The 24,863-nt window shown below is 44.3% G+C and overlaps 1 protein-coding gene across 1 annotated transcript in view; it reads right to left on the bottom strand.

Moving 5' to 3' along the window:
• The window catches only part of LOC135884948 (trifunctional purine biosynthetic protein adenosine-3-like), a 55,222-nt gene extending 38,061 nt beyond the window's left edge, over positions 1-17,161 (bottom strand). The window contains exons 1-9 of the mRNA XM_065412545.1: positions 17,017-17,161; positions 15,187-15,282; positions 12,781-12,955; positions 11,082-11,193; positions 10,097-10,165; positions 9,026-9,151; positions 5,988-6,075; positions 3,785-3,870; positions 2,279-2,447 (exon numbers count right to left, since the gene is read on the bottom strand). Of these exons, the coding sequence (XP_065268617.1) occupies positions 2,279-2,447; positions 3,785-3,870; positions 5,988-6,075; positions 9,026-9,151; positions 10,097-10,165; positions 11,082-11,193; positions 12,781-12,955; positions 15,187-15,282; positions 17,017-17,161 (1,066 nt within the window). The remainder of the gene's footprint in view (positions 1-2,278; positions 2,448-3,784; positions 3,871-5,987; positions 6,076-9,025; positions 9,152-10,096; positions 10,166-11,081; positions 11,194-12,780; positions 12,956-15,186; positions 15,283-17,016) is intronic.
• Positions 17,162-24,863: the final 7,702 nt, after the last annotated feature.

Genomic DNA, 24,863 nt, shown 5'->3' with positions numbered 1-24,863 from the left:
TGCACTTTTGCCTCAGTTTCTAGTTCCTGCAATCGAATTTCTGCCAGTCTTTGTTCATGCTCAAGTTGCAGTTTACTTGCTGCCTTTTGCATTCCAATTGCTTCTGCAGCTTCTGTGGCATCTCCTGCCTCCTGATCACTGGCCATTAACAGATCTCTCAGTTCTTGATTTGTAGCTTTCTTTCTAAAGCTTATCCCCTTTTCTGAACACAAATCTTTCAGGGCTTTTTTGTCAAGGCCCTCATATGCTCTTTGCTCAGCCATTGCAACTGTTCTTTAACCAACCAAACTCTCAATCCCAAAATTCAAATTTGGATAGCGTGGGGTTCTGACCCAAAGCTTAATTGACCTGGTTCTGTGGATCCAAGCACGACTACGCCACTGTGACGATGCGGTTCTGGCGGAACCCAACTGAGAGTGCCAACTCAGGACAAATTGCTCAAACAGGGCAGTTACAGCCCAAGGCTGGGGTTTTTCCACCTCTAAGGCAAACCAAACCAGCCAGACTAAGAGGACTTCGGTCTCACCCCACTGGCTAACCGCAAGTCTCACAAGCAATCTCCTTAGGCACTCCAGTTTCCCAGTATCACCACCAGTACCACTCGTTCTGGGGACAAATGGTTATGAAAACCAAGACCCCAGTAAAAGAAAAAGGTTCTCCTGATCCCAAAGGACCAAGCCCCAGACCCAGGTCAATATACAAATCAGATCTTACCCACAAATCACGCTGTTGCCAATCCTTTAGAATCTAAAATCTAAAGGTTTATTCATAAAAGGAAAAAGATAGAGATGAGAGTTAGAATTGGTTAAATGGAATCGATTACATACAGTAATGGCAAAGTTCTTGGTTCAGGCTTGCAGCAGCGATAGAACAAACTGCAGGTTCAAATCAAGTCTCTGGAATACATCCCCCGCTGGGATGGGTCCTCAGTCCTTTGTTCAAAGCTTCAGTTGTAGCAAAGTTCCTCCAGAGATATGAAGCCGGATTGAAGACCAGATGGAGATGAGGAATCAGCCTTATATAGTCTTTTCCAGGTGTAAGAACACCTCTTTGTTCTTACTGTGGAAAATTACAGCAAGATGGAGTCTGCAGTCACCTGGGCCAGTCCCTGCATACTTTGCTGAGTCTCAAGGCATATTTGCCTTCTCTCAATGGGTCCATTGTATAGCTGATGGTCCTTAATGGGCCATCAAGCAGGCTAGGCAGGGCTAACACCAGTTTGTCTGGGATGTCACCCAGCAGCATAGCATAAATTTGAAATACAGACAGTATAGAGCCAATATTCATAACTTCAACTACAAAATTGATACACACATATAGACAGCCTAATCATAACCAGTAAACCATAACCTTGTCTTAGACACCTCATTTGACCCCCTTTATACAAGATTTGCGTGCCACTACAGGACCTTGGTTGCAACAATGATCTATATGGTCCCAGATTATATCAATAATGTCACAGGGGGCTCAGGTCTTGGGCAGGGAATTGGGGCACGGGGTTGGGGTGCGGGCTTACCTCCAGTGGCTCCCAGTCAGTGGTGCAGCCGGGGTGCAGAGGCAGGCTTCCCGCCTGTCTGGGCACCGTGGACCGTGTTGTGCCCCAGAAGCAGCCAGCAGCAGGTCCAGCTCCTAGGCGGAGGTACACAAGCGGCTCTGCATGGCTCTTGCCCACAGGCACCATCCCCCCCAGCTCCGATTGGCCGGGAACTAGCCAATGGGAGTGTGGAGCCAGTGCTCGGGACGGGGGCAATGCAATGCACGGAGCCCCATGGCCCCCCCACTTAGGAGCCGGACCTGCTGCTGGCTGCTTCCGGGGCACAGCACAGTGTCAGAACAGGTAGAGACTAGCCTGCCTTAGCTAGGCAGCACCGCCGACAAGACTTTTAATGGCCTGCTCGGTTGGCGGTGCTGACCAGAGTCGCCACGACCCAGAGCCTTACATTCCATGACCCAGTACAGGGTCGCGACCCACAGTTTGAAAACCACTGCACTAGAGTCCTCTTCTCATCCCAACTCCAAGCCACAGTCTGGTCCTTAGAGAGTGCTGTTTGAAACTGCAAGCCCCTGTGGTACTTTGGACAGGTGTGTAAACCTACATTTCCATGACGATGACTGTCCCCCATGCACGGGTGCAAGGAGTGATGAAGGAAGGTTCCTTTCTTCCATGCACCTCCTCAGGACCAGTAACAATATGGCTCTCTACTAAATCAAACTCACTGGGCCCCTTGCAGTAGTCCTGGTCTGGAATTAAAAAAAAAAAAAAAAAAAAAGAAGTTACCTGTTACCTCCATGCCTTTGACATAGTCTCCTGGGTACCCTTCACTTGCCATAACCACAGACACAGCAGTACGGTTTTCTGACCAAGCTGGCATGCAGCTGCAGAGTTTGCCATCAATTGTTGCTTGAATCACTTCATAAAAGTCATTTTTAAGCAGTGGAAGAATTACCTGAAAAAGTATGCTAAACAATTTAGTTAAATGTTTTTTATTAAGCTTTTCTTCAAAAATTAAAAAAAACTCACATGAAGCCCACATGAGTGAGCAAAAAAATGTGTTGGAGAACAGGAAATATTTTGCTACATTTGCAGATTTGGAAAAAAAAAAAGCAGTGAACATTAATTTACAGCAATTATTCCCAGACACTAGAGCTGAGCAAATAATTGATTTTTCTGTTTGGTCGCTGGACAAAAAAAGTCTGAAAACAAAAAAAAATTGGCTAGTTTTAAAACAAAAACTGTCCGTATCGAAACATTTTGTTTTGACATTTGTTTCAAAACTACATTGTCTAAACAGCTCATTTTGACATTTTCTAACCGAACCATTTTGATATTTCCAAGAATTTTATTTTCAGGGTTTTTTCAGCTGAAACTATTCACTGAATTCAACATGAATTCAGATAGTTTCAGTATACCAAACACAAACTTTTTGGCAAATTTACTATCACTAAGAAAATTTCATCCATCATTATTAGCAACAGGCAGAAAGCAACTATCACCTGTAGAGACCAAGTACACCGCTACCCCAATATAACGCTGTCCTCGGGAGCCAAAAAATCTTACCGCGTTATAGGTGAAACCGCATTATATCGAACTTGCTTTGATCTGCCGGAGAGCGCAGCCCCGCCCCCCCGGAGTGCTGCTTTACCACGTTAGATCCGAATTCATGTTATATCAGGTCGCATTATATCGGGGTAGAGATGTATGATACTACTTAGCACAAATTTGTCTGGGCTCCTTTACTACTCAGAAAACCAGAATTTGAGCAATAACTTCAATCGCAAACTAAGGCCAGGTCTACACTAACCCCCTAATTCGAACTAAGGTACGCAACTTCAGCTATGTGAATAACGTAGCTGAAGTTCAAAGTACCTTAGTTCGAACTTATCTCGGTCCACACGCGGCAGGCAGGCTCCCCCGTCAACTCCGCGGTACTCCTCTCGTCTAGCTGGAGTACCGCAGTCGACGGCGAGCACTTCCTGGTTCGACTTATCGCGTCCAGACAAGACGCGATAAGTCGAACCCAGAAGTTCGATCGCTCGCCGCCGAACTACCCGGTAAGTGTAGACCTACCCCTAAGTCAATGAACATTTCACAGAAAATAAATGCTAACAAGCAAATTTCTAATAGTTACTGCTACAGTCTCTAAGTTGCTCTTTTGTAGATTTCCATATTTGTGGTAGATATGATATACATCCTGTTAAATTATGTAAATTATATTAGTAGCAAGTTATTAGATTCTGGTATGGAAAATGGAGCATATTTAGGTTTCCAACATCTCTCACTCACCTGGCACTGCGGGTCACCAAAGTGGCAGTTAAAGTTTATAATTTTCACGTCATCTTTAGTACGCACTAATCCCGTTTGCAGCACACCTGAACAGAAAGCAGAACTATACAAGCTAGTTCAAAACAGTTTGTTCACTTTCTTTAAAAGCAGTAAACATGCGATAAACTTATGTAAACTGTAGGGAATCTGCACCTGGGTTCTGCAAAGTGTTTGAATCCTATGGCAATCCTTTTAAAATCCCATAAAAATCCAGCAAACTGCATAACAGTGCTATAACAAATATATTCTGTCATAGATTACTGAAGATACTAGAGAAGGACAGAGCTGGTTCAGAAACATTTGAGTGTCTCTAGAGTCTAAACACACAGCGGCAGATTCTGCCCTCTGACAAAGCCCATTAATTGCAGACACTCTGAAGGTATAAAGGGGCCTTGAAAAATGCACAAATAGCTCCCAAAGAATGCCTCCTGTCAGGGCCGGCTCCAGGCACCAGCGCAGGAAGCAGGTGCTTGGGGCGGCCAATGGAAAGGGGCGGCAAGTCCGGGTCTTCAGCGGCAAGTCCCTTGGTCCCTCTCGGAGGGAAGGACCGGCCGCCGAATTGCTGCCAAAGAATGAAGCGGCGCGGTAGAGGTGCCGCCGAAGTGCCACCGATCACGGCTTTATCTTTTCTTTTTTTTTTCTTTTTCTTTTTTTTTTTCTTCTTCGCCGCTTGGGGCGGCAAAAAAGCTGGAGCCAGCCCTGCCTCCTGTACAGGGGAGACTTTTGTTTATTTATGTTGCACTGTATAGCTAGGCTCAGCAGAATTCAATTTTATTTTTTATAATTTCAACAAAGAAGGTAAAAAAGCTTAAAAATAAACTTTAATCTATTTGCATTTTCAAAGTTGTGAGAAATTGTGGGTGGGATCAGATAATTATTTAATGACAGAAGATGCTGAGATTCAAAAAGTTAAAGCTTTATAACTGTTAAAACACAAGTTGTCAACCTCACATCAATATATACAAAGTGAATGTCCTTAAATCAAACTCTAATGGGTTCTCAAGCAGCATTTTACTTACTTTGCCTATATGTTAATTTCAATTATACCCTATGAAAATATTTTCTCATCAGTTTGTGTGTACAGCAACACTGATGTTTACCATCATTTACTGATAAAAATCTAATTGTTCCAAGCCTATGCATAGTTAAGTGAAGTCTCCATGGCACATTGCAATGCATAGTAGTTTCTGTATTTTTTATTCAGTATTACAAGACAAAAGTCCCAACCAAAAATCCACTGCCAAGAATTTTCATTAACAAACAAAATCTAAAATTATTTAACCAAAACAGTAACTAAAATCATGATCAGTAAAACCTGCAACAATACATACAAACATATGGTGATCTGAAATGAATCCTTCATTGCTAGGTTCCTGGATACAGATTTAGAGAATGATATGGATGAAAAAGTCAACCTTGCAAGTGCCTCCAACATGGTACTGAGCATTTTCATCACCTATTGATTTAGTAAATAGGAGACACTTAGCACTTTGCAGGATTGGGCTCCACTTTCCTACATACATGATCCTGATGCTTTTGATGGCAAGTGCACCCACTGGCATGAAGAGATGGCTGACAGTGCTTTCATATAGCATCATCCCTTTTTTCAAATTAATTTCTTTACAGTACCGAAGAAAACTTTCATTACTGAATGTAGGTGTGAACTGTAGAGCTTAATTTAATAAAACAAACATGCAGAGTTAAAGATCATCCGTCTCCATCTGGTACAATACACAGGGTTCAACAAGAAATTTTAGTTTTGTAAAAAAGAAAAACTTGAATATCTTTTGACTACTATAGTTCAGTTCTCTCCCTTTGAGGAAAGTGACTGATCAAATCAATGCAGGCTTCCCTACTGTTCAATGCACCTAACAAGTTCCTCACAATCCAGTTGGTATTTCTGCTTTATGGCTCAGAAATTCATAGTCCCTCCACTTCTCCAACTATAAGAAAAAAAGCAAGCACCATAAAACTCCTGAAATGTCATCCAGAGTAGAAATGAAAGTGTTTCTCTCAAAAGAAGAGAGATATACAATGCTGGGGAGATTTAAAATAGCATGGGAAACTAGTGCATTCTTCTTTGATGGAGATAATTTGGAGTTCAAATGTTATTCAATAGAATTACTTGGCACGTCCTTACTCTGCCATTCAGGTGAGCACTTACCTACATATGTTGTTCCCTCTTGTCTCATACCATCAACAATGTGTTGCAGGATAGAGTCTTTAATTTTCTCTAGAAGAGCTTCAGGAATCTGATGAGCAATTCCAAATTGAGCGCGTAAGCCTTTTGTGCTATGTTTCCTCTTATTATTAATTCATCTGAGTCTCTTAAAAAGCACTGAACATAACCCATTTATTTTGTACCAGTTAAGTTGTCATGTTTTCAGAAGAAGTGCCTGAATTTAAATTACAGTGAAAATGTATTAAGATAGCACCAAGATGTTATTTATTAAAAAGCTCTTTCTCTGGTTAAAGATCTATCACACAACATTTCTTTTCAACACTGTCTTTTTCTCCTGAAAACCATAACATTCTCTTGCTATATGCCTATTTTCACCCAACATATTTTGTTATTTCTGCAGGATCTTAAGCAGTCATTGAGTCCAGCGCTTTGAATTGAGGCAGGTTCAAGTATACCTAGACTATCCCTGACAGGTTTTTGTCTAACCCAGGGGTTCTCAAACTTCATTGTACCGCAACCCCCTTCTGACAACAAAAATTACTACATGACCCCAGGAGGGGGAACTGAAGCCTGAACCCACCCAAGCCCTGCCGCCCCTGGTGGGGTGTGAGGGGCAAAGCTGAAGCCTAGAGGTTACAGCTCCTGCCAGGGGGCCTGTAACCTGAGCCCCACCGCCATGGGCTTGGGCTTTGGTCCAAGGTGGTGGGGCTCGGACTTTGGCTTTAGCCCTAGGCCCCAGCAAGTCTAAACCAGCCCTGGTGACCCCATTAAAACAGGGTCAAGACCCACTTTGGGGTCCCGACCCACAGTTTGAGAACCCCTGGTCTAACCTATACTTAAAAACCTCCAATGATAGGGATTCCACAACCTCCCTCAGTAACCTATTCCAGTACTTAACTACCCTTATAGTAGAAAGTTTTTCCTAATATCTATCTTAAGTCTCCCTTGCTACAGATTAAGCCCATTGCTTCTTGTCCTGCCTTTAGTGGACATGAAAAACAACTGATCACAGTCCTCTTTATAAAAGCCCTTAACATATTTTAAGACTTATCAGGTCCCCCCTTAGTCTTCTTTTCTCAAGACTAAATATGCCCAGTTTTTTTAAAACTTTCCTTATAGGTCAGGTTTTGTTCACCTTTTATTATTGTTGTTGCTCTCCTCTGAACTCTCTCCAATTTGTCCACATCTTTCCTGAAGTGTAGCCCCAGAACCACAAGTACCAGCTTCTTCCTTTCCCCGGGGGTGCTCAACCCCCACTCAACCCCAGACCCTGCCCCCACCCCACCCCTTTCCCCAAGTTCCTACCTCTGCTCCAGGCCCCACCCCCACTCCACCCCTTCCTCCCAGGCTCCACCCCCGGCCCGCCTCCACCCCACCTGTTCCTGCCCCCTCCCCTAAGCATGTCCCATCCCCGCTTCTCCTCCTGCCCCCCCAGTGCCTCCTGCACACCACGGAACAGCTGATCACAGCAGGCAGGAAGCACTGGGAGGGAGGGGGAAGAGTTGATCGGTAGGGCCACCGGCGGCAGGAGACGCTGGGGGGGGAGTAGGAGGGAGGTTGGCTGCCAGTGAGTGCTAAGCATCGTTGGCGCCTATGCCCAGAACTGTACACAGAATTCCAGGCAGGCCAATTACCTCCCTTGTCTTACCTACAACACTCCTGTTAATACACCCAAGAATGTTATTAATAGATCACAAATTGAATATGAATCAACAATAACCTCCAGGTCCTTTTCAGTAGAACTACCATCTAACTAGCCAGTTATTCCCCATTTTGCAGTTATGCATTTGATTTTTCCTTCCTAAGTGTAGCACTTTGCACTTGTCTTTACTGAATTATGGATTTCAGACCAATTCTCCAGTTTGTCAAGGTCATTTTGAATTCTAACCCTGGCCTCCAAAATGCTTACAGAACCCCACCCAGCTTGGGGTCATCCACAAATTTTATAAACATAGTACTGGACCCAGAACAAACTCCTGCAGCACCCTACTCGATATGTCCCCCCAGTTTGACAGCAAACCAATGATAACTACTCTCTGAGTACGGTCTTTCAACCCTTGTGCACCCACCTTATAGTAATTTCATCTAGCCTACATTTCCCTAGTAGTTTATGAGAATGTCATTTGGAACTATGTCAAAAGTCTTACTAAAATCAGGATACAGTATATACATCTACTTCTTCCCCTCCTTCCCCTGCATCCATTAGGCTAATAACCTTGTCAAAGAAGGAGATTCAGTTAATTTGGCACTATCTATTCTTTACAAATCCTTGTTAGTTATTACTTATCATACTACTATCTTCTAGGTGCTTAAAAATGTGTTTGATAGTTTCTTTCAGTATCTTCCCAGGTATCAAAGTTCGGCTGACTGGTCTATAATTCTCCACGTCCTCTTTTTCCCCCCCCTTTTTAAAAGATGTTTGCCCTTCTGTAATCTTCTGGGACCTCACCCATCCTCCACAGGTTCTCGAAGATCAATGTTAATGCTTCAGCTAGCTCCTTAAACACCCTCGGTCATCGGGCCCTGTTGATTTGAATACATCTAACTTATCTAAATATTCTTTAACCTGTTCTTGCTTGTGTTCCTTCTCCAGGTTAATGTTAACTGCGTTAAGCAGCTGGTCACAAACATTCTTTGCTACCAAAAAATATAACAATTCTGAAATCATTAACTAAGGTCATGTTTAAGATACAGAAAGCATCCAGATATGTCGGGAATTACACAGGTCCACTTTTTTAAGTGTATGCTCATTTCCAAAGTTGCTAACAGCTTGGGAGGCACACCATTCCTAAAATTAACAGAAAAGCCACAAGGGAGACCATTTCCCAGAACTCAGACCTGAGGTCCAAGAATGAATAATAGGACTGGGGCTCCATATCCCTATGCAAACAAAGCACTGACTTCACAGGGAGTTTTGCCTACACAATGGCAACAGAACTGGGCCCTTATTAACAAATTCATCAATGCTTAACTACATTTCATGAGTAAATTTGGAAAATAAAATAAAAAAATCACTACACCTGTGGTACTGGGCAATAAGCTCCCATCCCTGCAGTATTTGGGCCCTGGTCTCCATCCATTAACTGTTTGTGGGCCTGGACTAGTGGCATGGGAGCAACAGTGACACCATCAGTGAAGCACAAGCACTATAAAGAAAAACAAACATCACAGAATGTACTCAAATGGTTATGTTCTGTATTAACTGAAATCAGCTCAGAACGCCACAGATTTAGCCCTGTCATTAGTATTTAAGGTTCAAAACTAGAAAACAATGGGTCAAATTCATCTTGTTGTAACTCCACTGACTACAAGGAGTAGCCTGTCTTAATTATTTATTTAGGTATTAACAAAGATTTCTGGAGACAATGGTTTTGACTGGTGAGGGCCACATATAAGAATTCCCTTCTACTATACTATCAGGGCTGGGTACATTAAGGTCCTGATTCAACGATTCCACTTAAATTTATGCTTATCTTTAGGCATGTGAGTAGTCCCACTGACTTCATTGGAACTATTCAAGTGCTTAAAATTAAGCACAGAGTAAATATTTGCAGGATCAGGGCCTAAAAAGAGAGCAAAATATTATCTTTGGTAATGGAGTAAAATCTTGTGTAGAGAATTCATCTTGTAACTGTGGCACAACATCCAGACCTGTGCCATACAGGTAAGCTTAAATTGTATCCTGCAGATGAGTAACATATAGTCTACAGCAAGGAAGGCACCACAACTGTATTTACAGATACAAAAAGTGAACTAAGCATTGGGACAACAAATTAGGATGTAATGCAAGAATTACAGCAAAGTGGATGTATTAAAAATCAGCAAATCCTTTTTTTCTCCTCTAGAGAATCAATTCACCCCCACAGATCACAGTTACTGCATATTTATGGTTAATGTAGAATAGAGTTGTACTGAGAATGTATATTGACTAACTTGACATCAGACTGCATGTCTTACATATTTATGTGGTTGCCATAGAAAACACAGACTAGTTAAAATGAAGAATTCATGCTTTTAGGCAAAAAGTGTAACAACAATACAAGTGCATAAAAGGATTTGTGACCAAACTATTGAGCCAAAACTGAACATACAGATAGCTCTTCCCCTTCAAGAAGTTCTTCAATGACAACCGTCTCTCCAGTCTCTCCAAACACTTTATCCTGCATTAAAAATATTCTTTAGTTATTAGCTGTGACATCCATCAGTTAGATCATGTCTTCTCTTTAAAAAAGAAAAGCATCGCAAAGAGAAGGAAAGACAAAGTACACCTCTACCCTGATATAACGCTGTCCTCGGGAGCCAAAAAATCTTACCATGTTATAGGTGAAACTGCGTTATATCGACCTTGCTTTGATCCGCCGGAGTGTGCAGTCCCCTCCGGAGCACTGCTTTACCGCGTTATATCTGAATTCGTGTTATATCGGGTCGCGTTATATCGGAGTAGAGGAGTATATGAAAAGAGCCAGCTTATGTTAATCCTGGGATTCTGGGCAGAGACAACCAAAGCAATGAAAAGACCCCCCACCCCCCCCTCAGATCAGAGAGGCACCACAGAACCTAGAACTTAATTGATTACATACGGGTCAAAAAAACAGGGGTGAAGATCACAGATACAAAATGAGGGATCTAGAGGGGGAAACTGAGCAGAGAACACTGGTCAACACCCATTGCCATGAGAAAGGGTCAAAGGAATCAATAGATGCCACCCAGAGGAACTCTGCCCAGATATGTGCCTGGGCAAGGCATCAAGAAAATGGCCCACAGTCACAAGAAACAAACAGACAGTTTTGGTGACTGAAGCCTTCCTTTTACCCAGAGAACAGGTACAGCATAGACAGCAGCAGAGTAAGCTTCCCAGTACACCAGCCCTGAGCTGCAGGGAACCTCCTTAGGTTAAGAAAATAATTCAGTTTCAAGGTCCATTCAGCTCTCAGCCCAACAAAGTGGTGGGTTTTGTGATGAAAAACACTTGTCTGCTTGGACTAGAGAACAGAGTGAAATCCTCAAATTCATTTCTTCCAGGTCGCCAGGCAACGAGAATCAAACCTCACAGTATTTAAACAAAGGGTAGCTTACCTGCAAAATCTCTTGCACAGCTCTGCAGGCTTCCTCTTTGCTGGCTGCAATAATTATTTCTTTTCTAGCAGCTTGGCCACTAGCCTTTATAACCAGTGCAGGAAAGTCTGTGCTATAAGTGATGGCAGGGCACATTAGAGTCAGGATCAGACATCTCCAATGCATCCTCTAAAAGGTAAATTTCTAAGTTGAACACTTCTAAAATTTTCCCCTTTTTCTGAGGAATTATACATTAAAATGTACCTGCTTGTGCCAATCTTACATGTCATATTTTCAGATAGACTTAATGTGGTCTTGTGGCCTAAGCACAGGACTGGCAACCAGGAACTCCTGAGAACTAGTGCGGGCTCTGACATTCGCTCAGTGTGCAGGTCACAGTCATAATTAATGCTGAGTTTTGCACTTAAAGCAGGGATTCAGCTACTTTGTTACATGAGGAATATGGTGTAGTTTACGCAACATTACAGCATGTATTCTTTGAGCATAAAATGATTTATTATCCAATTCCGAAAGATAGCTTAACCACATTTTATACATCTTTCCTCCTCCCTCAGATATCAGATAGCCAGGGCCGGCTCCAGGGTTTTTACCGCCCCAAGCGGCGGAAAAATAATAAAATAAAATGCCACGATCGTGATCGGCGGCACTTTGGCGGCAGCTCCACCGCGCCGCTTTCTTATTCGGCGGCAGGTCCTTCCCTCCGAGAGGGACCGAGGGACCCGCAGCCGAAGAGCCGGATGTGCCACCCCTTCCCCTTCGCCGCCCCAAGCACCTGCTTGCTGAGCTGGTGCCTGGAGCCGGCCCTGTGGATAGCAAAACTAAATGGAATATTTGAACAGATTATTCATAACACCAGCATGCAAACAGACACACATTTTCGGATATCGCACGTTTTCTTTTTCATATTTTAAACCACTGACACAAAGCCCAATTCTTGACTTCAATTAGGAGCAGGAGCAAGCACAAAAAGCTCATATTCTGCAGTGCAGTGCATGTCAATCTGGGATTGCTTTTCTTCTTTGTGTTGTAGTTTCTTTTATTGTTTACATATCAAAGTTCCTTTGCATAACTGTAATAGAAAATAGTGTAGTAGAACTTGTTTGGGTAAAATTAGTAAGAAGAAAGATTTTATTTTTAAATGCCTGTTCTCATTGATACTACCACACGTAATACATGACATAAGAGAAAACACAATTTGTGGTCTCAATGCATGGCAGGTGCCCTGCGCCCCTCCTCCTGTGGCCGGAGAAGCCCCGGGCTAGCGGAACCCCAATCCACTCCCGTCGCCAACGGAGGAGCCCCGGGCTGGAGAATGGGAAAGGCAGTGCGCCTCGCCTCCCGAGACCCCCAGACGCCCAGCAGATGAATGCTGAGCTTTTTATATGTGCTATGCAGGTTCGGGGCAGCTGAGGAGGCGGTATCTGCTACTCAGCTTCCAGGGTTCTTCAGTAATCTCTCTGGAGTCCAGGGAGATTACTGATGAACCCAGGAAACTGAATAGCAGATACCGCCGCCTCAGCTGCCCTGGAACCTGCGTAGCACATAATAAGCAAAAACCCACAACCCACTGTCCCGCAGCAGTGGCTCTGCCAGGGGAGGTTTAGCCTTCCCTGGCCTATTATACTCACCACCCATGGGTAAGACCAAATATACAAGATACTTGAAAAAGTGAATAAGCTTCAAGTGACGGATGGTTTACCTGGTAATAAAGCTACAAGCTTCTTGAGGATTGGCAAATGCTTTCCATCTTGCTGTTGGGATCCTATGACAATCCAGAAAGGCTTTGGCAAAGCTTGTATTGGTCTCTAGCTGAGTTGCCTTGGCTGAGGGACCAAAACATCTAACTCCAGCTGACATCAAGTCATCCACAATTCCTAGTAATTGAAAAGTGCCAAAAGATAAATGCACTCAAATATTCAAATGTCTACCTAAGATGGCCTTTTTATTCTATAAGACCGTGGTTTTCAACCTATGGTCCGCAGACCCCTGTGGGTCTGCAGACTGTGTCTAATATTTCCAAAAGGGTCCATACCTCCATTCAAAATGTTTTAGACGTCCACAAATGAAAAAAAAGGTTGAAAACCACTACTATAATAGAAAAAAGGTGGGTGAGGTAACATCTTTTATTGGACCAACTTCTGCTGGAGAGAGAGAGACAAGCTTTCGAGCTTATACAGAGCTCTTCTTCAGGTCTGGGAAAGGTATTCAAGAGTGTCAGAAGTAAATACAAGGTGGGACAGATTGTTTAGCATAAGTAGTTAACACATATTCTAAGAGACCATTCAAGGTGAAGTGGCCTGTTAACAACTCTCCAGTCATAGGACAAAAAAAGGGGGGGTTAATGGGTTATACATTGTTGTAATAAGCCATAAATCCAGTTTCTTTATTAAGACCATAATTTTTAGTGTCTAGCAATGTTATGAATTTAAGCTCCCAGGCTCGACTTTTGAAGGTGTTGTGCAGGTTTCCTTTGAGGATGAGAACTGAGAGGTCAGATATGGAGTGATCATTTCATTAAAAGTGTTCACCCACAGGTGACGCGGTCTTTTTGTCTTTTGTCATTTTTCTGTGTGAATTCAAGATATAGTGACTGTCTCGTTTCACCCACTCAGTTGTTATTTGGGCATTTAGTGCGCTGGATAAGGTACATTACATATTGTGAGAGGCATGTGTAGGACCCATGGATCTTGAAAGAAGCGTTGTGCTGGGAGTTGATCATCGTAGCAGTGGAGATATATCTGCAGGTTTTGCATCTGTTGTTATGCCATGGTCTGGTGCTGCTTTGAGTTGGAGTGTCCTGATCTGTGGGGAGCTTGCTTTTGACAATGAGCTTGGAAAGGTTGGGGGGGTTGTTTGAAGGCCAGAAGAGGGGGTTCAGGAAAGATTTATTTCAGGATGTGATCCCCATCAAGTATAAGCCGTAATTGTTTAATGATACTCCCTGTGTGTGCCATTGTGGGGTGGTAGGTGACAACTAGGAGGGTGTGTTGGAGGGTTCTTTTCTTCTGAATTGAAGCAGGTTCTCTCAGGGTATTTGGGTGACCCGTTCCATAATGCAATCTACTTCTCTAGTGGAGTGTCCTTGTTTGGTGAAGGCCGTTATTCTATAACATATTTACATTATTGATGGGTTTGTGTGCTTTATTACCATTTTATTTTTGTTCTCATCCCTCATTTGAAAATATTCAGGGCGCTGTTAGCATGGAAGCCTACATTTCATTTGGTGCCCCCTAGTTCTTGTGTTATGAGGAGTAAATAACACTTCCTTATTTACTTTCTCCATACCAGTCGTGATTTTATAGACTTCTATCATATCCCCCCTTAGTAGTCTCTTTTCCAAGCTGAAAAGTCCCTAATCATTTTTGTTCCCCTTTTCTGTACTTTCTCCAATTCCAATATATCCTTTTTGAGATGGAGCAACCAGATCTGCATGCAGAATTCAAGATGTGGTTTTATATAGAGGCAAAAAAGAACTAGATACGTTCATGGAGGATCAATTCTATCAAGGGCTATTAGCCAAGGAGGGCAGGGATGGTGTCCTTACCCCTCTGTTTGCCAAAAGCTGGGAATGGGAGACAGGAGATGGATCACTTGTTAATTACCTGTTCTGTTCATTCCCTCTGAAGCACCTGACATTGGCCCCTGTCAGAAGACAGGATACTGGGCTAGATGGATCATTGGTCTGACCCAGTAGGGCCGTTTTTATGTTCTTAAGTACCTCCCAAAGCACCATCCAAGCAGCCTGCTACGTCCTTTGCTATAGTGAACAGTTTAATGCTCAAAATGTTATTTTACAAATGGATTAAGCTACCTGTTTCATCATTTGGTTTCAAGAGACTTTTAATCTTATTTTACAAAGCCTTGTAGTGAGATCATTCAGTTACTGCACATTTCCCACATGATGTCTAACGTACACAGCTATGAAGCAAAAATTAGACATAAAATAATCTTACATATACAGTATAGAGAAAAACCTAGAATATTCTTACACTTCAGTTAAATTAAGGATAGAATACAGTTTAAAACTTCAATATGATTATTTTTCTTTTAAGATAAATTCAAGGCATTTGGCTTTTTCTAACAAGAGAATTTATTCTAACCTTACCAGCTCCCAAGTGTGCCTCTGGTCCAACTACCACAAGTCCAATGTTATGGTCTTTGCAGAACTGGGCAAGGATAGTATGATTGCTGACTAACACAGCTGAAAAGAATAAAGATATATAATTAAGTTACAAGTATAAAACACTTGTACACTGAATCAAAGACGAAGGGGGTTATAATTCCACCCCCAAACAGTGACAATACAGTGTTGGAATAGGATATTATAGGCAAAAGGAGAGCTGAACAACTTAAAGGGTGTTAAGCCCTTACAGACGTTATCAAAACTGAAATAGAACTAAAAATGGAGTCCAGAATAGATAACTGAAAGTTATGCACAATATCTGATAAATATACAATCATTAAATATTAATTACACTATGTTTATTTTGGGTAGCCCAAGTAAACATTTTTAAAACATGTTTATACAAATGGACTAGCACATTTTAAAAATAAAAAGGGTTCAGAGTAGCAGCCGTGTTAGTCTGTATCCGCAAAAAGAACAGGAGTACTTGTGGCACCTTAGAGACTAACAAATTTGTTAGTCTCTAAGGTGCCACAAGTACTCCTGTTCTTTTTCAAAATAAAAAGGCGTTCTAGCACCAGAGCTGCCTCTGGTGGGCGGAAGACGGAACTGCAGCACTTCTTAGGCAAAATGTATTTTATGCAGGAAAATACAAAATTCTATACCCAGTGCTGTAGAATTCCCCCAGGAGTAAGAGTTCATCACAGCACCCTGTTCGCAGAGCCAGGTTAGGACAGAGTGGGGCACACAGGGCTGCGGGGGGGGGCCCACAGACTGCGGTTCAGAATGGCTACTTGGGGGTCAGACTGGAGCATGGGCTCAGGAGCTAGTGGGTGACAGTGTTGAGCCTGGGGACGGTGGAGAGGGGCTGCAGAGACCCATGGAGATGAGGGGTGTGGGGACAGGGGTAGATATGCCTGACTGAATGGGAGAGGCTTGGGGTCAGCCAGGATCTGCATGGGGGAGGCTTCCCAACACCCTAATAATCCCCCCCTCAAAGCAAAACCTCCCACCCACACCGCTATGCTCCTTCCCTCTCCCTTAGCTCTTCCATTACCCCTGACTCCCCCAAGTCTTTGCACTGCTTCTGACAGGTGCAGGAAATACAATTCTGTATTGTCATTTAAATGAATTACACAAAGTTCTGTATTAATATGCCTTGTGAGGAATCTATTTGTCCCCATGCAGCCGAGGAGCGATAAGTGCAGGAAGCGGAGGGGGGGGGGGGGGGAGGGAGTTTTGCAAAATTTTCTGCAACCAGGGGAGAAATCGGGGGGGGGGGGGGGGGAGGGGGGAGGTCTGACCCAGCCCCAGATGCCGTACAGGGGAAGAGGAAGTCCCATCCTCCCCAGCCCAGCTGTGACTAACAGCTGAGCCCGGCAGAGGGTAGGAGCCACCAGCCAGGTCTTCCCCAGTCCCGTCTCCTGCCCCACAGTGATTTATCTCTCTGCCAGCTGCCCTAGGCACCTGAAACATACTGCTGGGCAGGGTTGCATGACCGCTCTAGTGGCTTCCCTTTGCTTCCCTGTCAGAAAGCCATTTTTCTGTAGGGAAGCAAAGAAATTTGCAGGGGACATAAATGCTGTGCATGCGCAGAATGCCCCCAGGAGTAAGTGTTTTATCAGATAATCTGACCATTCAAAAAAAAAACACACAGCAAAAATTATTTGCATGTGGTATAATTTGTGGAAAAGAATAAGACACACTGTTAATTTCTACTGATTCAACATATAATATTGAACAGTTTTTGTTTATATTCACACATCTATATACGTGCACAGCTTGAAATATCATTTATTTGCTTTCTATTACCTGAATTTGAAATCTTTCCATTATCAGCTGTTCCTGCATTTCCTGGAGCAACTAGCACTTGTTTTACATGTGGAGATTGTGCCAATTTCCAGGCCAGAGCGTGCTCTCTGCCTCCACTGCCAATCACAAGCACTCGATCAGCCATCAGTCTGTGAAAAGCCAGTCACTGTACTTATTTCAGAGTCCTATGGGAAAAAACAAAACATATGAATTATGTCTCTAACAGCCACTCATAATTGGTAGCCTCAGTCATAGGCGTGCGCAGCACATTTCATTAGGGTGTGCACCCAGGGAATTTTTTTTTTTAAAGGCGAACATCATAAAGGTTGGGGTGTGGGAGGGAGTGCGGGGTGTGGGAGGGGATGCAGTGTGCAGGAAGGGGCTCAGGGCAAGGGATTGGGGCAGAGGAGGGGTGTGGGGTGCAGGAGGGGTGCAGAGTGCAGGAGGGGGCTCAGGGCAGGGGGTTGGGGTGCAGGAGGGGTACGGGGTGCAGGCCAGAGGGTTCAGGGCAGGGGGTTGGGGTGCAGGAGGGGTGCGAGATGCAGGCAGGGGGCTCAGGGCAGGGGGTTGGGGTGCAGGAGGGGTGCGAGATGCAGGCAGGGGGCTCAGGGCAGGGAGTTGGGGTGCAGGAGGGGTGCAGGAGGGGTTCGGGCTCCAGCCCGGTGCCGCTTGACTGCAGCAGCGCGTTCCCTGCCTGCCTGCCCTGGCCCCACGCCGCGCTGCTCACCACGTCCCTGAGCGGCCCCTGGAGGGGGGGAGAGGGCACAGGGCTCCACGCGCTGCCCTTGCCACGCCTCCAGGTACCTCCCCCGAAGCTCCCATTGGCCGCGGTTCCCCGTTCCCAGCCAATGGGAGCTGCGGAGGGTGGTGCCTGGAGCAACGCATGGAGCCCTCTGCCCCCGGAGCCCCAGGGATGTGGTGCTGTGCCGGCCGCTTCTGAGAGCGGCACGGGGCCTGCGGCACCACGGGGGGCAAATCCCACAGGCCGGATCCAAAGCCCTGAGGGGCCGGATCCGGCCCGCAGGTATTAGGATGCACCTGGGCACACCTGGCACACCCCGTGCGCACGCCTATGGCCTCAGTCTAGTTCCCAGCATATAAGTATTCAGGTGACAAAAATACACTATCACACATGTTATTGATTGGCAACAGTGTTGGCCTTCTGGGCGAAATCATGGACCAACTGAAGTCAGTGGAAGTTTTACCATTGACTTCAATGGGGTCAAGATTTAATCCCTTAAGTACACAGGCCAAAGTGTAGAGCAGGAATCGGCAACCTTTGGCAAGCCCCCTGGCAGGCCGGGCTGGTTTGTTTACCTGCTGCGTCTGCAGGTTCGGCCGATCCCGGCTCCCACTCGGCCCGTGCCGCTTCCCGCAGCCCCCATTGGCCTGGAGCGGTGAACCACGGCCAGTGGGAGCCACGATCGGCCGAACCTGTGGACGCGGCAGGTTTGGCCCCGCCCCCCAGAGTGCTTACCCTGGCGGGTCGTGTGCCAAAGGTTGCCGATCCCTGGTGTAGAGACTGAACTACCCACCTAGGTCTGGTTCCTCCACAGAAGTACTGAGGCACATTGGCAGTGTGAGAAAGCTTATACAAATGCTGTTTTTAACTTACCTTTAAGGTGGTCTTCAATATGGAGGATGTCAATCCAGAAACTTTAATGAGCACTAAAATATGTAATTTTTTAAAAACAGCAATTGTCAAACTATAAAAATCAGTGAGAATGCTGCTTAGACTGAATAATGTGCTGAATACACCTGCTGTTTCCCCCCAAATACAGTAACTCCCCACTTAATGTCCTCTCGCTTAACGTTGTTTCGATCTTACGTCCCTGCTCAATTACAGAACATGCTCCATTTAAAGTTGTGCAATGCTTTGCTAGAACGTCGTTTGGCTGCCTGCTTTGTCCACAGCTAGCAGCCCCCCTATCAGCTCCTCTACGCCTCCCCCCACAGCCCCTCCCGCCTGCCGGCAGACCCCACAGATCAGCACCTTCCCCCTCCTCCTGCCCCCAGCAATCAGCTGGCTTGTGACATTCAGGGGGCAGGAGGGAGGGGGGAGGAGCGAGGACTCGGCGCACAGGCTCCCCCTCCCTCCCGAACGCCACAAACCAGCTGATTGCTGCGGGCAGGAGACATGGGGAGGGAGGGGAGAGGCTGCACACCGAGTCCTCGCTCCTCCCCCCCCCTCCTGCCCCTTGAACGTCGCAAGCCAGCTTATTGCCGTGGGCAGGAGGCAGGGGAGGGAGGGGGGAGGCGCGAGGACGCGGCGTGCGGAGTAAAGGGGGATAAAGAGGGGAGAAGAGGTGGGTTAAGGGTGGGGGCTTAGGGGAAGGGGTGGAGTGGGTGGGCCGAGGGTTGAGCCCCCGCCCCTGCCGCTGCGCACCGTGCTTCTCCTAGCCTACAGCACCTTCAGCCTCCTTGCCTGCCTCATTGTCTCCAGTGCCAGTGGGCTGTGCCTCTGTGGGGTAAGGCAGGGGCACCTCCCAACTATAGTACTGTACTATATGGCAAAAAAAAAATTTCCCTGGAACCTAACCCCCCCATTTACATTCATTCTTATGGAGAAATTGGATTCGCTTAACATCGTTTCACTTAAAGTTGCATTTTTCAGGAACATAACTACAACGTTAAGTGAGGAGTTACTGTACACTGACATTTAAAATTGTTATCTCAATAGTATTTCTTGGCAGATTTGTTTTGATGTATTTCAGAAACACTATAATATGCAATGTATTTTACATCTGCTGATTTAGTTTTTCCAATATGAAATTAAAATGGGCACATATAAATGTCATGAACAAAACCAATCCCAGAATATGACCTTTAAGATAGATACTATTGACATTAACCAATCTATAGCCATGAAATACATAATAAATTAAGAACACCATAAAAATGTCAGCTTTCCAACCAACACAACATTGCTCTTTCTCAGGAACAGATGATCTGTGGGGAGCTTACTGTATAGCTGACAAACAAAATCAGAGACAATATTTAAATACAAAAGCATTATGTTTAAGAACAGATTTTAGTAAACTGTAACCTTTTAGGAAGGAGATTTTGGTTCCTAGCAGAGATGGCACCAGTATCGATAAAATAATGATTGATTATATACATTTCCAAAATGACTGAGCTGATCAAGTATAATGTCCACTTTAAAAAGTTTTATATACCCTCTTTTAGGGGACTTTCTTCTGCATCTACAGGGAAAAGGATTACTTTATATAATAAGTCTTTTCCATTTTTTTTCTTTTTTTCAGAGTAAGGGTACTATACATTAGACACACTAAATACGTACATTAGTTTACCTTGAAATAAAGTTAACTTTGTGCAAAAAAATTTAAAAGTTGGGTTCTTCCCTTTTTTGCTTCTTTATGAAAAGTTTGATTTTTCCTGCCCCTCCCTCCCCTGCCTTTGGTCTTAGCTATATCAGAAATGTTAAGTCTGATCTTCCCTGTTGTTGCTGGAAGACTTTCCTGGGGTGTGTGTTTTACAGTACTGATTAAAGGATGAGAGAGCTCACAATAAACCAAAGGTTGAATTTGATGACATTTTAACAAAAACATCATTTATCCCAAATGCTCAGTACACACTGGAATTAAATAGGTGTTAACTAAAAAAGTTTTAAAAAAATTGATTTAAATCCTCTCCCCTCACAATTATTCAGTTTTCAACCTCTTCTTGACCCATCATAATTTCACTAGTTCAGTAGAGTCTTTCAAGGTAGAATAGATCTAAATTTCTAATGGAGGGTGGGAGGCAGGGAAAACACACACAAGCAGAAACCCCTTCATGCTTATCATAAAGAAGAAAAAAGGAGAGGGCTTTCCTCTCCCTTCCCCCCTTCTTGCAGTCAACTTAAAGGCATCTTGGCAGGAAAGGGAGCTAGTGGAAGAACAGAACTTACTTTAGAGGAGATATAATGGGGACTCCCAGCTGAGACACCTCTACTTGCCACATCAGGCAGTACTGCTCCATTTAATGATTCCAGAAACTCCCCAGCCAGATACAACCCCTTCCTCCTGCTCCCAGTTCAAATTCTTCTGTGTGATGAGAGCTGATCCCATAGCCAAGGACGACAAGCTCTTGGGGAGCTAAGCTCTCCAAGCCATGGAGAAGGACAAGAAGGAGGGCGTGTGCTCCCATTCTCCTTTTAGCAGAAGAGGGAGAGCTGTACTCCCCCTTACTTTAACTCCTGCTGGTAATGCAGGTGACTCACTCCTTTTAAAAACAAAACAATATAAAACAGGATGCCCCCCAAAAACCTATGTAACATTTGTTAGTCTCCATTCTTTGAATTTCTTACAGGAGAGCAACAAATAATATGGCATTACTTCTCCACCAATCAGTTCTGTATTTTTGCTGGTAATCCACACAAACTCTATATTCCCCATTCCCTATAAAAACAAAGATTATATTTTCTGAACTGAGACATTGGTCAATGTACTCATCAGTCTGTGTCATTTAACTGCACATTTATGGCCCTTTTCAAGTAATGAATCTCAAGGCAACTTTCTATAACAATAAAACAAACATCTTTGGTAACAGTACAGAAGTTAAAAACTGTTCTTTTCTGATGTCAGAGGATGGGAGAGACATTCTTTAAATTAATATTGAAGAGTCATTCCTTGATGTGCATGTGTAACTCCCCACAATCTCAAATCAGTAATATAAATACACTTTTAGATTTGTTTAAAATCTACTTTAATATCTAGCACATATTAAAGTTAAGTGTTTTTCCTTTAATCCTGAATTATGACATGGAACCTTTTAACCCTGTGGAAAATAAAATGAGGTTTATTCAGTGTTGGAGATAGGTACACAATAAGTAATATGTTCTATTCCATTCTTTATAGGTTCTTATACCATCCTCACCACCATAGTATTTGAACACCTTCCAGTAGTGCATTAAGAGATGTGACTAACACCATGTTTCTAATACTACAGTTGTTTACAGAAAAATAAATCAAAACGTGCTGATATATCACTGAGCAAGACCTGTGTGTGAACTTCTTAAAAGCAGGCACACACTGAGGCAGTGAGAAATAAAAGTTTGTGTCTCTAAAATGCAATACATTCCTCTCACATCATTAAAATAAATAAATTTACATTAACAAACAACAGGATAATCCCACACATGCACACCTTCCAATTCCTTACATATTGATGGACAGATGCCAGATTTTAGCATCACAGTGAAAAAAGCCATGCACATTACAATAAGCTTAAACATCACCTATCAAGTCACACATCTCTTTTTCTTTCTTCTAGTGAATGACAGACAGAGGGAGATTCCTTAGTTGAAATCCGATCAAACAAGCATACAACTGCTGAGGCAGAATTTGGTCTGTAGATATTTAAGCAATTTCTTCTTACATTCACAGGGATCCTGCAGTGTAGCTCACAACAAGAATCCACACAATTCTGAAACCATGTCTTCTTCTACCCAATCACATAAGAGGGAGATACTGAAAATTTGCATTCATTCTAACTGCCCACAACATACTGCAATTATCTGACTTAAGTCATTTTCTTAAGTAGGATAAGAAAGACAGACAGACATACAATAATAAACAGAGAGAAAATAAGAGACACAAACTGTTGAAATGTCTAACACCCAAACAAAAACACTTCTTCCATGGCATCATTTCCACTTCATGTAAATGTTTAGGTTTGCTGCAGTTTTCATATACAGATCAAACAAAAGGAGAACAAACTGACTACACAGGGCCAGATTCAGAGGGGATGTAAGTGATGGTATAAATTGCATATTCATAAAACAGCATAAGCAACATAAATTGGTGTAATTTACTTCAAGAGAACAAAGTGGCAAAAATGCAACAGGAAAAGCAACATATCAGGGTACAATCCAGACTAATGAGTTGCTGTGTCCCTCCTGCCCTCTAACCTGGGGTGCCTTTTACAATGCTTTGCTGCTGCTGTAGCCTCCAGCATGAAAGTCATTCCAAGCTATGTCTGTGTGTGTGCTGCAGCCAGCCACACCTGGGCTCTTACCAACCTTGGTTATACTGCAGGTGACCCCAACACACCCCCAATATTAGATTTCCCCCCAGAAATGTATGTCCTGTAATACCCACCCCTCTCCTGGACAATACAAGTTTATATAAAGTCTGTTATTGCTTTAAAAGAAATAATTTGCACAGAACCTGCCACCTCAAATGGAGTTTCCCAGACACTTCAGTTTAAACACATTGGCCTAGATAAAACAATAAAGTAAGTTTATTCACTACAAAGAGAGATTTTAAGTGATGTACAAGTAACGAGGCATAAATCAGAAATGGTTACAAGAAAATAAAGTTACAACTCTGATGGTGCTTAACTTAAACTATATCAGAATCAAGCAAAGTAGTTTCTCACCATACACTTTCAGCAGTCTTACTGATCAAACTTCTTAGGTCAGGCCCCTTCCGCCAGTTCAGCACTGCTTCCTTTGTCCTTCAGGTGCTGTGAACAGGGCCGGCTCTAAGCACCAGCAAAGCATACAGTTGCTTGGGGCAGCAAATTTGCAGGGGCACAAGAATCCAGCATGGGAGCTGAGAACCAACAGGAGGCCCTGGGAGCTGTAGTTCTTTGGTTAGCTCCCTGCCTATAGAGCCAGCCCTGGAGCAGGGAAAGAACTACATTTCCCAGCATTCCCTCGGCTGCAATTAACAAGAAAGGGAGGGGGAAGGAGTGTGGAACTGAAACCTCATGCTGTAGCTTGTTGTGAATGGTAGGGACAGAGCCAGCTCTAGGTTTTTTGCTGCCCCCCCACCCCTGGGCTCCCCCTGCACCCCCATGTTGCCCCAGCCCTGGACTCTCCCCCGCCCACACCCCCTGCCGCCCCAGCCCTGGGCTCTCCCCCCACCAGCATCTCCTGCCACCCCAGCCCTGGGCTCTTCTCCCACCCGCACCTCCTGCTGCCCCAGCCCTGGGCTCTTCTCCCACCCGCACCTCCTGCCGCCCCAGCCCTGGTCTCTTCTCCCACCCGCACCTCCTGCCGCCCCAGCCCTGGGCTCTCCCCCCACCTGCATTTCCTGCCGCCCCAGCCCTGGGCTCTTCTCCCCCCCCACACCTGCACCCCTTGCCACCCCAGCTCTGGCCCCCACCTGCACCCCCCTGCTGCCCCAGCCCTGGGCTCTTCCCTCCCCCCCCCCGCATCTCCTGCCACCCCAGCCCTGGGCTCTTCCCCCCCCCCCCCGCACCTCCTGCCGCCCCAGCCCTGGGCTCTCCCCCAAAGAAAGAATTGGGTGGACTAAATGGACAGTGCACCTCTCTATCTGAAGCCTAGCAAGGGAGGTACGTGGATCCCACTAGAATTTAAAATGAAAAGTAAGGGAGGGGAGGCTCTGGACCTGGGCAGCTTTAGATACAGTACCAGGCACGTAGGAGGATTTACACTTCTGAGCCATGGAAGCAGAAATTGATTTTTCCTTTCCAGATTTAGCTAATATTCAGAAAGGGAATCTAGCACCTGCCTTCCAGATCTGAGCACTCCTGAATTTTGAAGTGTTCAAGCTCAATTTGGGCAGCTGTTACTTCATTTCTCCCAAATCAAATATACTGATCCACTGTAACTTGCTGTAGAAAAAGTAGAATAAATTGAGCAAGAAATGCTTCCCAGTGGTTATTAGGACTGGAATTGCTGTTTTCAACAGCCATTGCTTTTTTTTTTTTTTTTTTTTTTTTTTTTTTAGTTTTGGTTTTGTTTGTTTAAAAGGAAGACAGTAATATTGCATTGGCAAATTCCCCATAGAAACAAAGACTGGAACAAAAGAATAATAAAGGCACCTCAACTTTTCCTCATTTATGTAGGACAGTCTTATAATATGCATCCAGATATC

Source organism: Emys orbicularis, chromosome 1 (genome assembly GCF_028017835.1).
Source record: "Emys orbicularis isolate rEmyOrb1 chromosome 1, rEmyOrb1.hap1, whole genome shotgun sequence".
NCBI lineage: Eukaryota > Metazoa > Chordata > Testudines > Emydidae > Emys > Emys orbicularis.
Note: the sequence above shows the minus strand (reverse complement) of the source record. Positions and strands in the feature narration are given on the sequence as shown.